The 14,699-nt window shown below is 45.9% G+C and overlaps 1 protein-coding gene across 16 annotated transcripts in view; it reads left to right on the forward strand.

The window, feature by feature from the left end:
* ARAP1 (ArfGAP with RhoGAP domain, ankyrin repeat and PH domain 1) overlaps positions 1-14,699 on the forward strand; it is a 720,258-nt gene that overhangs the window by 625,718 nt on the left and 79,841 nt on the right. For all 16 annotated transcript variants that reach the window (XM_069203774.1, XM_069203773.1, XM_069203771.1 and 13 more), the window contains 2 exons: positions 9,133-9,328; positions 13,983-14,028. In XM_069203774.1, coding sequence (XP_069059875.1) covers positions 9,133-9,328; positions 13,983-14,028 — 242 coding nt within the window. The remainder of the gene's footprint in view (positions 1-9,132; positions 9,329-13,982; positions 14,029-14,699) is intronic.

Below are 14,699 nucleotides of genomic sequence, written 5' to 3' on the forward strand. Positions count from 1 at the left end.
AGTGGCACTCCTAATGTCTCTTTAATGCAGTTTTTATACTACACAAATGTAACCCTTTGTGTAGGAAGTTGGCTCTGTATGCACTATTTCAAAGTAAGGAATAGTATGCACAGAGTCCAAGGGTTCCCCTTAGAGGTAAGATAGTGGCAAAAAGAGATAATACCAATGCTCTATTTTGTGGTAGTGTGGTCGAGCAGTAGGTTTATCAAAGGAGTAGTGTTAAGCATTTGTTGTACATACACAAGCAATACATGAGGAACACACACTCAGAGACAATTCCAGGCCAATAGGTTTTTGTATAGAAAAATATATTTTCTTAGTTTATTTTAAGAACCACAGGTTCAAGGTTTACATGTAATACTTCAAATGAAAGGTATTGCAGGTAGGTACTTTAGGAACTTTGAATTAGCAAAATAGCATTTACAGTTTTCACATAAATCACATATAGCTATTTTAAAACTAGACAGTGCAATTTTCAACAGTTCCTGGGGGGAGTAAGAGTTTTTGCAGGTAAGTAAACCACTTACGGGGTTCAAGTTTGGGTCCAAGGTAGCCCACCGTTGGGGGTTCAGAGCAACCCCAAAGTTACCACACCAGCAGCTCAGGGCCGGTCAGGTGCAGAGGTCAAAGTGGTGCCCAAAACACATAGGCTTCAATGGAGAAGGGTGTGCCCCGGTTCCAGTCTGCCAGCAGGTTAGTACCCGCGTCTTCGGAGGGCAGACCAGGGGGGTTTTGTAGGGCACTGGGGGGGACACAAGTCCACACAGAAAGTACACCCTCAGCGGCACAGTGGCGGCCGGGTGCAGTGTGCAAACAAGCGTTGGGTTTTCAATAGAAAGCAATGGGAGACCAAGGGGTTTCTTCAGCGATGCAGGCAGGCAAGGGTGGGGCTCCTCGGGGTAGCCACCACCTGGGCAAGGGAGAGGGCCACCTGGGGGTCGCTCCTGCACTGGAGGTCGGATCCTTCAGGCCCTGGGGGCTGCGGGTGCAGAGTCTTTTCCAGGCGTCGGATCTTAGAAGCAGGCAGTCGCGGTCAGGGGGAGCCTCTGGATTCCCTCTGCAGGCGTCGCTGTGGGGGCTCAGGGGGGTCAACTCTGGCTACTCACAGTCCCGCTGTCGCCGGGGAGTCCTCCCTGAAGTGATTGTTCTCCACAAGTCGAGCCGGGGGCGTCGGGTGCAGAGTGCCAAGTCTCACGCTTCCGGCGGGAAACACAAGTTTGTTTCAAAGTTGCTTCTTTGTTGCAAAGTTGCAGTCTTTGGTGAACAGAGCCGCTGTCCTCTGGAGTTCTTGGTCCTTCTAGATGCAGGGCAGTCCTCTGAGGATTCAGAGGTCGCTGGTCCCTGTGGAAAGTGTCGCTGGAGCTGTGTCTTTAGAAGTGGGGAGACAGGCCGGTAGAGCTGGGGCCAAAGCAGTTGGTGTCTCCGTCTTCTCTGCAGTGTTTTTCAGCTTAGCAGTCCTCTTCTTCTTAGGTTGCAGGAATCTAGTTTCCTAGGTTCTGAGGAGCCCCTAAATACTGAATTTAGGGGTGTGTTTAGGTCTGGGAGGGCAGTAGCCAATGGCTACTGTCCTTGAGGGTGGCTACACCCTCTTTGTGCCTCCTCCCTGAGGGGAGGGGGCACATCCCTATTCCTATTGGGGGAATCCTCCAAAACCAAGATGGAGGATTTCTAAAAGTCAGACTCACCTCAGCTCAGGACACCTTAGGGGCTGTCCTGACTGGCCAGTGACTCCTCGTTGTTTTTCTCATTATCTCTCCTAGACTTGCTGACAAAAGTGGGGGCTTTGTCCAGGGGGCGGGCATCTCCACTAGCTCGAGTGCCCTGGGGCATTGTAACACGAAGCCCGAGCCTTTCAGGCTCACTGCTAGGTGTTACAGTTCCTGCAGGGGGGAGGTGTGAAGCACCTCCACCCAGAGCAGGCTTTTGTTTCTGTCCTCAGAGAGCACAAAGGCCCTCACCACAAGGGGTCAGAAACTCGTCTCTCAGCAGCAGGCTGGCACAGACCAGTCAGTCCTGCACTGAAGGTTTGGGTAAAATACAGAGGGCATCTCTAAGATGCCCTCTGGGTGCATTTTTTAATAAATCCAACACTGGCATCAGTGTGGTTTTATTATTCTGAGAAGTTTGATACCAAACTTCCCAGTATTCAGTGTAGCCATTATGGAGCTGTGGAGTTCGTTTTTGACAGACTCCCAGACCATATACTCTTATGGCTACCCTGCACTTACAATGTCTAAGGTTTTGCTTAGACACTGTAGGGGCATAGTGCTCATGCACCTATGCCCTCACCTGTGGTATAGTGCACCCTGCCTTAGGGCTGTAAGGCCTGCAAGGCCTGCTAAAGGGGTGACTTACTTATGCCACAGGCAGTGTGAGGTTGGCATGGCACCCTGAGGGGAGTGCCATGTCGACTTAGTCATTTTCTCCCCACCAGCACACACAAGCTGGCAAGCAGTGTGTCTGTGCTGAGTGAGGGGTCCCTAGGGTGGCATAAGACATGCTGCAGCCCTTAGAGACCTTCACTGGCATCAGGGCCCTTGGTACCAGGGGTACCAGTTACAAGGGACTTACCTGGGTGCCAGGGTTGTGCCAATTGTGGAGACAACAGTACATTTTCGGGGAAAGAACACTGGTGCTGGGGCCTGGTTAGCAGGGTCCCAGCACACTTCTCAGTCAAGTCAGCATCAGTATCAGGCAAAAAGTGGGGGGTAACTGCAACAGGGAGCCATTTCTTTACACTTTGCATCCTGGTTTTGGTTAAATAGATTTTGTCAAAACAAGTGCAAAAAATAAGATGCCGCGCAGGAGGGCAGTCTAGCCTGTTATTTGTTGCTATAGGTGAGGGAGAAGAGGGGCATTGTTACTCACTCAAGTCTTCGCCTCTTGTGAGTCCTGGCCGCCCCCAGAGATACAGCTATATAGCAAATAATGAAATAAAAGGGGCTGGAGGTGTAGGGGGGTATACCCCCTGTGCTTCTCAAGTAAAAGAGCATGGGAAACTAAAAACAAGCATTGGTAATGGCAAGTTGGTCTGGCTTTTAAAGAAATGTTGTATGGTAATGTGGAGCATTACAAGAAGGTAGCATGGGGATGGAAGCAAGGCACCGAGGATAATATTGGTGTAGGGTGAAAGGTCATGTCACAGTTGCACTGGCAAGCCAGAGCTACAAATCCAGGTAGGTTAAGGGCTGCCCTCCTCCCATCTATGCTACTGGCATAGAAAAACATAATGAATTATTGTTAATAGCTTTACAGTGCCATGTGCATGCCCCTGAAAGTTCAAGCTCAGGGAGCTAGCTAAATAAAAAAAATTGCAGCATGAATCCGTTTCTGGATTCACATGCTGTGCATTATTCCGCCATCTAGTGGTTGGGTCCGGAATTGTCTCTTTTTCTTTCCTTTTTTTCTTTTCTTTTGTTCTTCCCTTTTTTTTTCTTTTGTGCATTGTCAACCACCATTTGGTGTTTGGTCCGTCCCCTGCATTGCGTCAGACGCGCTCCAAAAGTTCCTGTGCATTCGCCTACCAGGTAAGGATCACATAGAGGCAGACAGGCTAAGCAGACAGGAAAGCAGCACACATGAATGGGATATAAAACAAAGGAGTCTAGAAAAAATCTTCAAGATCTGGTGCACACCAACAATCAACTTGTTTGCATCAGCAGAAAACAAAAAATGGCAACTCTTCGCCTTCAGGTTTCCACACCACCAGTCAAAAGGGAATGCCCTGTCACTTAACTGGTCAGGGATATTTGCCTACGTCTTTCCCCCGATTCCCTTAATACCGAAGGTACTGGAAAAGGCTAGGGAACCAGGGATGAACCTCATATTAAGAGCCCCTCAGTGGCCCAGACAAGCATGGTACTCAAGCCTACTCGAAATGTCCAAGGGACAGATGATGAGGATCTAGGTGGAATGGGACCCACTCACAATGCAGAATGGGCAAGTATCCCACCTTGAACCAGCAACACTCATTCTAGCAGCCTGGCCCCTGAATACATAGAATTCAGACACCTAAACCTAATATATAGGGCCATGGAGATACTAAGGGGGCTAGAAAACCAACAACAAGAAAGTGGTGCGCAGCAAAATGGAAAAGGTAGCACCTATGGTGCACAGAAAACACCATAGAAGGAATATCTAAACAAGAAACGGTATTAACCTATCTTAAGTACCTGCTGGGCAGCGTAATCACCTACTCTTCTCTTAAGGTACACTTAGCGGCAGTTGTTGCCTATAGCATGGGAGCGTTATGTAAAATGTTTTTCACAACACCTTAGAGGGATCCAAAAGAATCGCCCCTCCAAGAAGGACACTAGCCCCAATGTGGAGCCTAAACAGTGCTGTCACAACTGATGACAAAACTTTTTGAATCCATGCATAAAGCTGAACTCCAGTTTACCACGTTGAAAACTGCCTTTCTGATAGCTATCGCATCACTACGAAGAGTAAGCGAGATTCAAGCGCTAACAATACAAGAACCATACATGCAATTATACAAAGACAAGGTAGGTCTGAGAACAAACCCCCAATTCCTACCTAAAGTAGTGAGCAAATTCCACGTCAACCAGACCATCCAGTTGCCAGTATTCTTTAAGAACCCACAAAAAGACCTGGAAAAACCCTGGATGTAAAGAGGGCACTGATATACTACCTGGAGGAGACCAAGCAGTTCTGTAAAGGGAACCAACTGTTTGTTTCGTATGCCAAATCCAGCAAAGGATCCCTCATCACAAAGCAGACTATCGCAAGTTGGATCGTAGAGACAATCCAAACATGCTACACATTGGCTGGCAAACACCTACCCCACTGACCAAAAGCACACTCAATGAGGAAAAAGGGCGCAACACTAGCATTCATGGCAAATGTGCCTATAGAACGTATCTGCCCAGCAGCAACACGTGAATCCCCACACACGTCCACAAAACATTATTGTGTGGTCATTCAAATGCATAAAGAAGCCCAAGTGGGAACGAAGGTACTACATCATCTGTTTGCAAGCTTATCATTTCAACCCAACCAACCCAAATAAAGGGGGAACTTCTACACAATCTGATGCACATGATGTGGGTCCAGAAAGGGATGCATGCTGCAAAACTGAATGGTTACTTACCATTAGGAGTAGTATTGCAGCCTGAAGAGTTTTCTGGATTCACATGCGACCCATCCATCACCTCAGAAATGAGAACAGGACAAACTGGTGGGGAACAGCTCTTATGTACATAAAGCACAAAAAAATAAAAGGGAGAGAAAGAAAAAAGAGAAAAGAAGGACGCAACGAAAAAAAGAATCTGAAGATGGCTACTATGCACATGAAATTCCAGTGCGCCGTCTGACGTCTTGAAAGGGACGGACCAAACGCCCAAAAGAAGAAAAAAAAAAAGAGAAGAGAAGAAAAGGAAACAATTCTGTACCCAACCACTAGATGGCGGAATATTGCACAGTATGTGAATCCAGAAAACTCTTCAGGCTGCAAAACTACTCCTACTGGTTAGTAACAATTTAGTTATCTCAGCTGCGTAGAGGGCAAGCATATTTTTTGTGGAAGCATACCACTTCTGCCAAATCAAAACATGCACTACTGACTCCCAACATGAGGTTGGAGCCAAAGCCCCTCTCTGGGTGTTTCTCACATAATTGTCTGGCGACAGCTTTGTTTTTCATGTCAGAATACAATGGGCAACGGGAGGGGAATAGATGAAGCAACACTGACATCTTCTGGTTGAAAAAATTAAAACACTAGAACATTAAAACATAATTTTTAACCTGTTTTTTCCAAATGCAGGAAAAACACAGGATCCCGAAATTAATAACTCCATTATTAATTCCCCGAGATTAATAATATAGTAATTAATTTATCTTATTTAATAATATAGGCTATTCGTGGCTAGAATGATAATGCCTAATAATATTTTTGGAAGCAGAAAGTTCAATTATATACACAGAAGGTGCAGTGAAGAGGCTGACTTCCAAATTTCCAAAATGGTTTTCCATACACGTTTTTTTCTTTCTGAATGGTTATAAGTCTGGAGTAAATTTTTTGTTAACCACCCTATTCCATTGTCATCAGCGCATCACCATTGTGCTGGGTTGGCGCGCCTTCGGTTCTTCAAACATCTCTACGGGTTAGTTTGTTGTGCTTCTGTCATTCATGCGTCAGTCACCCAGCCAGGATTATTTTAAGAGGACATAACCGCTGTCTGTAAAAACTACAACACCTTCTTGAACATGAAATCAGAGGGCAGGTTTTTGGTTTCTATTTGGTTGGTCGCCTCCCAAAAGAGAGAGGCTGTGGCACCATGTACCCTGTAGATTACCTCCTGTAGGCCTGGTGTGTAACTTGACCTCCACCCATCTTCTTAAGTGTGTGCCTTTTTCAGCATCCAAGTATTCATGCCCCTGTTTCAGTCTTTGTTGCTTCAGTTTTGGGTAGGACATCTGTATCTGTGGTAGTGTTTATCATTATTTTTTCATTTGTGTGAAATTAAAAGGCAGTGGACCGGAAGGCCGACTCAATAGACGCGGAATGTTGCATAGTGGGAAGAAACGCTAAGGCTGGACAGGTTGGACCAAGGAGTGTCACAATGCATGTTTTCTGGGTCCGTTTGGGACTGCCTGTCCACTTTTCTTTGAGCACTGTGCTTGCATAGCATTCTTACTCTGTGCAAGACTGGGTTCTTTCTTCTGCAAGACTTTGCTCTTTGTCAGAGTGTTTCTTTTAATTAAAATTGAGGTCTGGGCTGCTGTGGTCTGTCCTTTATTTCACCTGTACCACCAATCCATTTTGAATGCACCTTCTTGCTCCAAAGCAGGGCATTCCCTTGCAGTCTTTCTTCTAGCCTTAATCTAGTGTTCATTCAGTTTTAGACAGGAATGTTTTGAGGCATGGGTAGACTGAGCTTTGGGCAGGCCCCATCCTTTTCAACTGAGTTGCCGGCCAGTTTAAAGAATATGGGCCTCATTTTGATTTTGGCGATCTGTTATTTAGACTGCCAAAGCCAAACCCGCCGCTAGGCTGCTAGTGCTGGCGGTCTGCAGACCGCCATACTACGACTGCTGGCAGCCATCCGCCATCTTTATGGTGGAAAGTTGCCAGCAGTCGTGCTGGCGGTCGGCGGTGCATCCGCGGTTCAATCGCCGGCACCGCCACGCCAGCAGGACTCCGTCTACCATATTAAAAGCCGTAATATGGCTTGGCGGAGTCCTGCTGGCGTGGTGGTGCTGTTGATGGAAGACCTCCAGGACGCATCCCCTCCTGGACGTCCTCCTCAACTGAGAAGGTAGGTGGGCGTCTGTAAGGGGGGGACGGACGCTTGGCCTGTATGTGTGTGGGTGCATGTCTGCGGAGGAGGGAGGGGGTGGCGAATGCGTGCGTGTATGCGAGTGTATGTGTGCGTGTATGGTGGTGTCTGTGTGGATGAATGTGAGTGAGTGGGAGTGCCCGTGTGGATGAATGTAAGTGAGAGGTGGTGCCTGTGTGGATGAGTGCAAGTGAGTGGGGGTGTCTGAGTACATGTATGCGTATGCTGAATGGGTGTGTATGTGAATGCATGTGTGCGTGAAGGGGTGGGGGGGTGTCCGAGTGTGTGGCCGGGTGGGGGGAGGGGACGTGTGTGCCCGCCAGGGTTTTCGTGGCGGCGTGACTGCCACGGAAAGCCTGGCTGTTTTCAGCCTCGTAATCCGAATGGCACATTGAGGCCTGCTGCCAGGTTGGAGGTGCTCACTGCTGGCCGTGGCGGTGCGACCGCACCGGCTGGCCAGGCGGCGTTGTGGAGGCTTGGTGTCTGCCAAATCAGTGACCCTCAAACTTCAGCATCAAATATATTTAGATTCAGAAACAGACAGAAAGGAATAGCAGCCAGCTGACACAGAGACCTAGGCAGTGGTCTGTTATCAGAGGAAATAGCTCCTTGGAGGAAGACCCTTCATAAAGACTGTGCTTGCTGGCTGCAAGGGAGGTTCTTGGGAACCTAAGGATTGCATGCCTGCAAAAGCTTTAGCAACAGAGAAGCAGGATAACCGAATTAAAGCTCAGAATAGTTAGGTCTGACTGCAGTGCTTCTGTGAAAATAGACAACTGGGATTGTTTGAGTTTAAGATCTAGGCGAGAGTTGACACAGATTGTCCAGACCAGTTTTGGGCAGTGAGCAGTGGTACGTCAGTTCGAACATACTGGCGTATGCCACAAAAATAGAGGCAGCAATCTTGAATGCCATTGGTTGAAGAGTATGGTAAAGTAAGGCTATGGTTGTGATTGGAGGACTGATTCCTCGCGCACATAAGTAGGATGCAATACAGATATATTGAGCTAGTCAGGGGGTCAAAGGCCCAAGGGATGGAGGAACATTCTCAAAACTAGTTCACAGACCACATTAAGCTGTGGCAACATCTCCAGGAGATTGCCGCAGCTTCCACAGATCAACCTCAACATCCACCCATCAGCAACCTGATGGTTCTCTTTGGATCAGCACTCCTTCTGCCCTTTTTATGTCATTCCACTTTCCTTTGTGTTACTGTTGTTTCTTTAACATGTATAGTTCAGTGATGTAAATACACCATCCAATATCTTTATTAAATATATCCTGCAGAGGGAGACAAAGTCCATGGTTTTGGGAAGATCAGCTCTGCACTGGTTCCTAAGGAGTGCTTGGTGTGTGTGGTGGGAGAGCTTGAGTGATTGTGCCCACTATGGATACAACTTGTCCATGTTGCCTTTAAGGACTAGTGGTCGCACACAGTACTGAGGATCGGAGCACCCCACGCGTGATCCACTTCAGCGGACTGGCATTGTCACATTTGTCTTGTTAATTTGTTTACCAGTTGCTATCCATTTAGCAGTGTTTCTCAGCAGCACTGGTGTCATCCCCAGCTGGGTTTCTGCTGCTCAAAGGCATAGAATACATCTACCTTAGGACATCAGAATGCAAAAATTGGCCTAAAAATGACCTTGTTTCTAGGGGATGAGGAGCACTCGAACAACAAAATGTAAATTTCCCATGAGTCCTGAAAGGCCTTGCCCCAGAGAAGATCACTAGTGAGTGATGTGATGGGAATGTTATGGTCTTTAAGGGATGTTCTTAATAGTAGCACCTGTTGCTTTGTGACTGACATGCTTTCCCATCTTCTCCTCTTTAGTCATTCATATCCTCCAGGGCGGAGCGTCTGCTAAACCACGACTTTGAGCGCATTGGGCGGCTGCAGTACACCGGAGGCCTGGGCCTGGCAAGCACCAGCGTGGGTTGGTTTGCCTTGGTCCAGTCAACCCTCTATGCCTGCATGGAAGAGAGTGACAGAGAAGAAGCTGTTCACCTGAAGAAGCTCCATGAACTGTGTATGTGGCCACCATCGTTGTTTGTCCACTTTTTAATCAGTTTCACAAACCAGCCAATGACGCGCAGCTAAAGGGCTGTGAGCAGGAAGATGATAATATTTTGTTTTGTTTGACTGACACTTTAGAAATAATGCTGAATGTCCCATTAAGGGAAGCAGCACAGACTGATTTAAGTGATTTCTGGGCAAGTAGCCGTGTAGTTTGAGCTTAGGTATGTGGTTTGTGCACTACTCACTCTGTTGCTTGATTGCAACTTCACTATGTGGCTCGAGTCATGTCACGCAGATGGTGTCCAATGGTTTACAACAACTGGATTTGTTGTATCTTTGTTGTGGTTGTGTCAATGTGTAAAAGGTCAGTTATAAATATGTGTAGGTGGGTGCATCTTTGCAGTTGCCCATTTGGTCAGTAATACACTTTGTGAAGGGCGTCATTTGTCACTTTTACCCTGTGGAAGAGATGTGGCTGCCTATCTTCTGGTTGTGTGGATAACCCAGATGGGTCTATGGTACCAATGCATCCAACAATTACATCTACAGTGTTAGGAGAGACACATCAGTTTTTTAGTTTGAAGGCAAAAACATTGAGCATTATGGTTTGGCCTTTACTAGCTGGATCAGATGACCCTAGATATAATATCCCCTATAAGATGACAGAAATCACAAAGAATCAAAAAGTTTTCACCCTAGATTTCGGAGGAAGTTCTGTATTTTAAGAAAGTCTGCAAAAGGCTTGAAAGACTACAACAAAAATGATACCTATGAAGACAAGTGAATTTATGTGATGGCCCTTAAAGAATATTGAAAACTGTCTAGATCAGCCAAGGGTGTGTTTCTTTCCCTTTAGGTCTTAAATGCAAAGATCCTACCTAAAGAAATATTCAGAAATGGACGTTCTTTTTGGTAATCCTAGCTGTTTATTCTTCAATATTACTGACCCTCGGGAAATGAACAGTAAACCCTCAGTCATTTTTATGATAAAATCAGCAGTCTACGCAGAATTCGGTAGTGAACTGACAGCGGTGATTACTCCTCAGTTTTCCAAGGGTTTTTGGGGAGAACACCAGCATCTTGATAAAACCACAAGGGAGCTTTTGCTGATGGCGAAATCAGCCTTTGGAACCATGTGCTGCCAGGTTCTACACCTGGCTGCTGGTAAAGTGGGACCAGCCTTGGCTGGATTGTGCTGTGTATTCCTGCTGACTGCTGCAGTTCTGAGCAGCTGGAAATTGGGCATAGTCACCCCCATTTTGAAGAAAGCTGCGATGGATAACTAATTGCTGTCTGTTTCACTGTTACTGATAAAAATGCTGGGAAAATTCGTCAATAGCGTTCATAGAGAATTTGTAGCCTCTCAAATGATACCCGACCATGCACAGTCGAAACATTGTACAGAATCAGTTTTGGTCGAGGAACTTGGTGACTTAAGGTGGATTTTAGATGCGGGTAGATGCGATGCACGTATCCTCCTAAATCTATCAACCAACCCATGCTGTCCTCCTATACTCAATTTTCTGAGTTCAGTTTCTGTTCAAGTCTTTATTAGATATCTTCTCATTGCGATGCATAGATTGTAGCTCTAGCCAGCGTGTTTAGTTCCACTTCTTCAGGGCAGCTTTAAATTATTTGTTGATGTCAGGGCAAAAGTACCCATCCTCGAATAAGGCAATACAGCACACGGGTGAAGTCCCAGGGTAGGGTGTGATCCGTTTCTACATTGCGTCCAGAATCGCGTGCTCGTAGGAACACCACAAGCAGATGATTCTGGGCCCCATCTAGAAAAAGATTACACCTTAACCTGGGACTATAGCCCTATACATTCTACCTTATTCGAGCATGGCTACTTTTGCCCTGACATCAGCAAATATTTTGAAGAGAATCTAGCGAAACAACACTCTCTGTGCAACATTTGCGCTCTACAAGATATTTTAACATAACATAACCTAATTGCCAGCACACGTTTCCTGCAATGACTCTGCTTCCCTTGTGGTATACAAAAGATGATGGGAAAAAAGCTTGAAACAGTCTAAACTCATGTCAGTCCCTGCGGGTGGCATTGCAACTCCGTGTACCACTGTAGATGTGTCTTGTATCACATCAGAGCGCTTTTACAGTCTCACCTTTTTGTGACAGTTTTAATGATGATTGAATGTCTTACAATTCTTCTGGACAGAGCAGGACAGCTTTTGTGGTATTCGTTGTGCTATACAATGTATAAATACATAAATAAATGTCCAAACTAAAACATCACCTGTCAGCTCCACATTGAGCCAGTTTGAGACTTTCTAGGTTCACACATTTTTCGAGTGCCACTACAGTCCCTTAAGGTGAACCAGGTAGGACCTGCATTTCTTTTTCAACCATCAACCAGAGACAACTGTATGCTACTACAATTTGTTCTCTTGTTACTGTCAAAGCTTCACTTTGTAAAGAAGTATTATTCTCCAGGAATGATTTTTGATGCATGGTGTTCATGCAATGCTTGAGCAAAGTTTGGACCACAGTTCTCTGCATCTTATGCCAATGCAACTGTTCCTTGACCTGTGGAACACCTCATGCATTTTGTGTGCTTGTACCAGCTCTACAGAGAGGTCACAAACATTAATTCCATCACTTTTGTTCTTAAAAGGCCACTGGCTCCATCTCATTCACCAAAGAAAATCATGGTGCATCCCAGACTCTGAGCTGCAGTAAATGGGATGATGGGACGAGAGACACGCTCTGCCAGCTATAGAGAAGAATGCTTTTGGAGCCCACCAAGATTAATGTTTCATTGAACAATAGGATGAGAAAACAAGGCGGTTCACAAAGGAAAGGGGCTAAGTGAATGTAGTTCCACTCCAAAAATAGAGGAGCAGGGGAAAGACTGCCAACAAAAAAGTCCAGATGACTTCAGGGATGGTGAAAACGTGCACTCACTGATCAAGGAAAGAATAGTCCCAAATCCTAAAAATGTGAGATTGTGCATACAGGGTAGTACAGTTCCCCAACCACATTACTACAGAGGGATATGGTATTTTCAAATATCATCAAAGTTTCTACATCATTCTAGACAGATGATCTGTTGAAATGGAAAAGCCTTGGAACAAGGGGCAGGTTAGTGAACTGTGATGCAATCTGGCCGAGTGATCTGTGAAAACATAATTTTTTAAAACGCTTTGGAAAATAAAGGATGCAAGTGAAAGTTTAGAAAATTTGGAAGAAGGGTCAGGGTGATGTCTGCTTAGGGTGAGATGCAATCAAGGACAAAGGTCTGACGTAGAAGACACTAGTCGTGTGACGAGGTACGATATGGGTGACGGGTCACCAAGGATGGAAGGATTGTGACCCTGTATATCAGATGGACACAAATTGGCTAAACAGTGTGACGAGACTTTTTATTCATTAAACTCCATCAGAATTACAAAACAGTCTTATGGAATACAAGCGATTGAATATGAGGACTGAAATTTCACTATTCCCCCACATCATCTAGCCTTTCTAGAGCTGATGTACCAGGGCTCTGCCTTTTATTAAGACCCCAATAAATTAGCAGTCAGTAAAGTGCTGAGGTTTGAGACAGAAATGGTTTTGACAAGTGCCCTGGCATACACTTTTAGGTCTCGCCTATCTGACAGTGCAAGCTATCTGTTGGTGAAAAGGCCTGTTGTCAGCTTGGAGTCCTCCCATTGCTTACTATTGGTTGGCTTTAATCACGTTCATTTGCTTGCTTTTTATTTGTCAGCTTGTGTGGGCTTTCCTTCCTCTTCTTGTGTTTGGCCCTTCCCTGGAACATGGACTCATTACTTGTGTCCTTGCACTGCTCTCTTTTGAAGCACTACTTTTTTTCTCTTTAGTTGAGCACTCCACAAGAGTGCATGTGGTTTCCAGCTTTCTCCCTCTTGCACTGCTCTTCCCCACTAAGCTGCGTTTCGTGTTGCTTGTTCTTGCCTGTGTGCTTCTCCCCCCTCAGTGTTGTGACCGCTGTCATACGCTTCTCCCTCTGCTTTACGTTCTCACTCATGTGCTTCCCCCGTCAAATCCACATTCCTCTCTCTAGCCCATGTGCTTCTATTTTTCCTCTCACCTGGGTTGCTTCCCCCTACCCTCCATATTGCTTCCCACACCTGTGTCCTCCATGTTGTTTCCCCCTCTGCCCTCTGTGTTGCTTCTGTTCTGTATTACTTTGCCCCCGGTATTGCTTCCTTCCCCACCCCACCCTCTATGTTGCTGTCCCCAAACATGGTTAAAAGAAAAGAAAAAACACTTTTGCCCCAAAAAATGTAATTCTATGTTTTTTTTTTACATTTATTGAACCAACCCAGACTGGTAAATAAAAACAAAACGAAAAGTCCACGTCCGTTTGTAGGCGGGTACAAAAAGAGGCTGGCAGATGCACCGTAGCACCTTTTTTTTGTTTAATCTTTAGATAGGCTGCACAGCATCAGGGGTGTTGTGCAGCATCACTAAAAACTATTGGCAGAGACAATAAGTCTCAAAGGCAACACTTGCTGGCTTAGGCAGTGCTTGTTTAAAGGATGGGTCAAGCTGGAGTACTTTAAAATGTGCTAACGCTGATGTATGTATCTAATAAAACTATGGGATCAAGCCATGGTCAGTAAACTCAGCTTCGTTGATGAGCCAGTGTTTAAACTGAATCTGTTTTCTGTTCGCAGCCATCAAGGAAGACAATGACGTTCTCGTTCTGGTGGAGAAAAACAGGTGGGTCCCATAAGCTTCCCTGGAACAATATCTTTGAGTGCATTTTTTCATTCCCTGTTTTAGTGCTTTCATTCATGGGCAAAAGAGGGGGACCAGTAAAGTAAAATCAGGACCGGCCTTAGCACTGGTGGCGCCCGGTGCAACAATCTTTCTTGGCGCTCTGACCACCTTCTTGATCCCTCTCTACTAGCCAGCAAAGAAGCCCCTTATCTCTCCATAGCGCGCCTCTCACATGCATTTCATTTGTTTTAAAGCGCTCGTGAAGTCTGGCTTTACTAATCCACTCAACTACTCACATAAAATACAGATCTGTTCTTTGTAGCAGGCACATTAACCCTCCGCACTACTTTATGATGAGTCAAAACTGCCACTGGACAAACTCAATCTCTCTCCAGCAGGAGCATTAATCACAAGAGTTATCTTGACAGTTTTATTGCTGCCTGAAAGCTGGACACACACAAAACTCTGCAGCAGGTGATTTTAAATGGTACGATATTGCCAAACACAGCACCCCCCTTCAGGTCAGCCCCCACCGCCCCTCCACGTCAGTGCCCAGTGCAGCTGCACCAGTCGCACTACCCTAAAGCCGTCCCTGAGTACAATCTTGCAGAATAGCGACTTGCATACCTGCATTGTAATAGCTGGTATTAAACACTATGAGGCTCCCTTTC

This window comes from Pleurodeles waltl, chromosome 8, assembly GCF_031143425.1.
Source record: "Pleurodeles waltl isolate 20211129_DDA chromosome 8, aPleWal1.hap1.20221129, whole genome shotgun sequence".
Taxonomy (NCBI): domain Eukaryota; kingdom Metazoa; phylum Chordata; class Amphibia; order Caudata; family Salamandridae; genus Pleurodeles; species Pleurodeles waltl.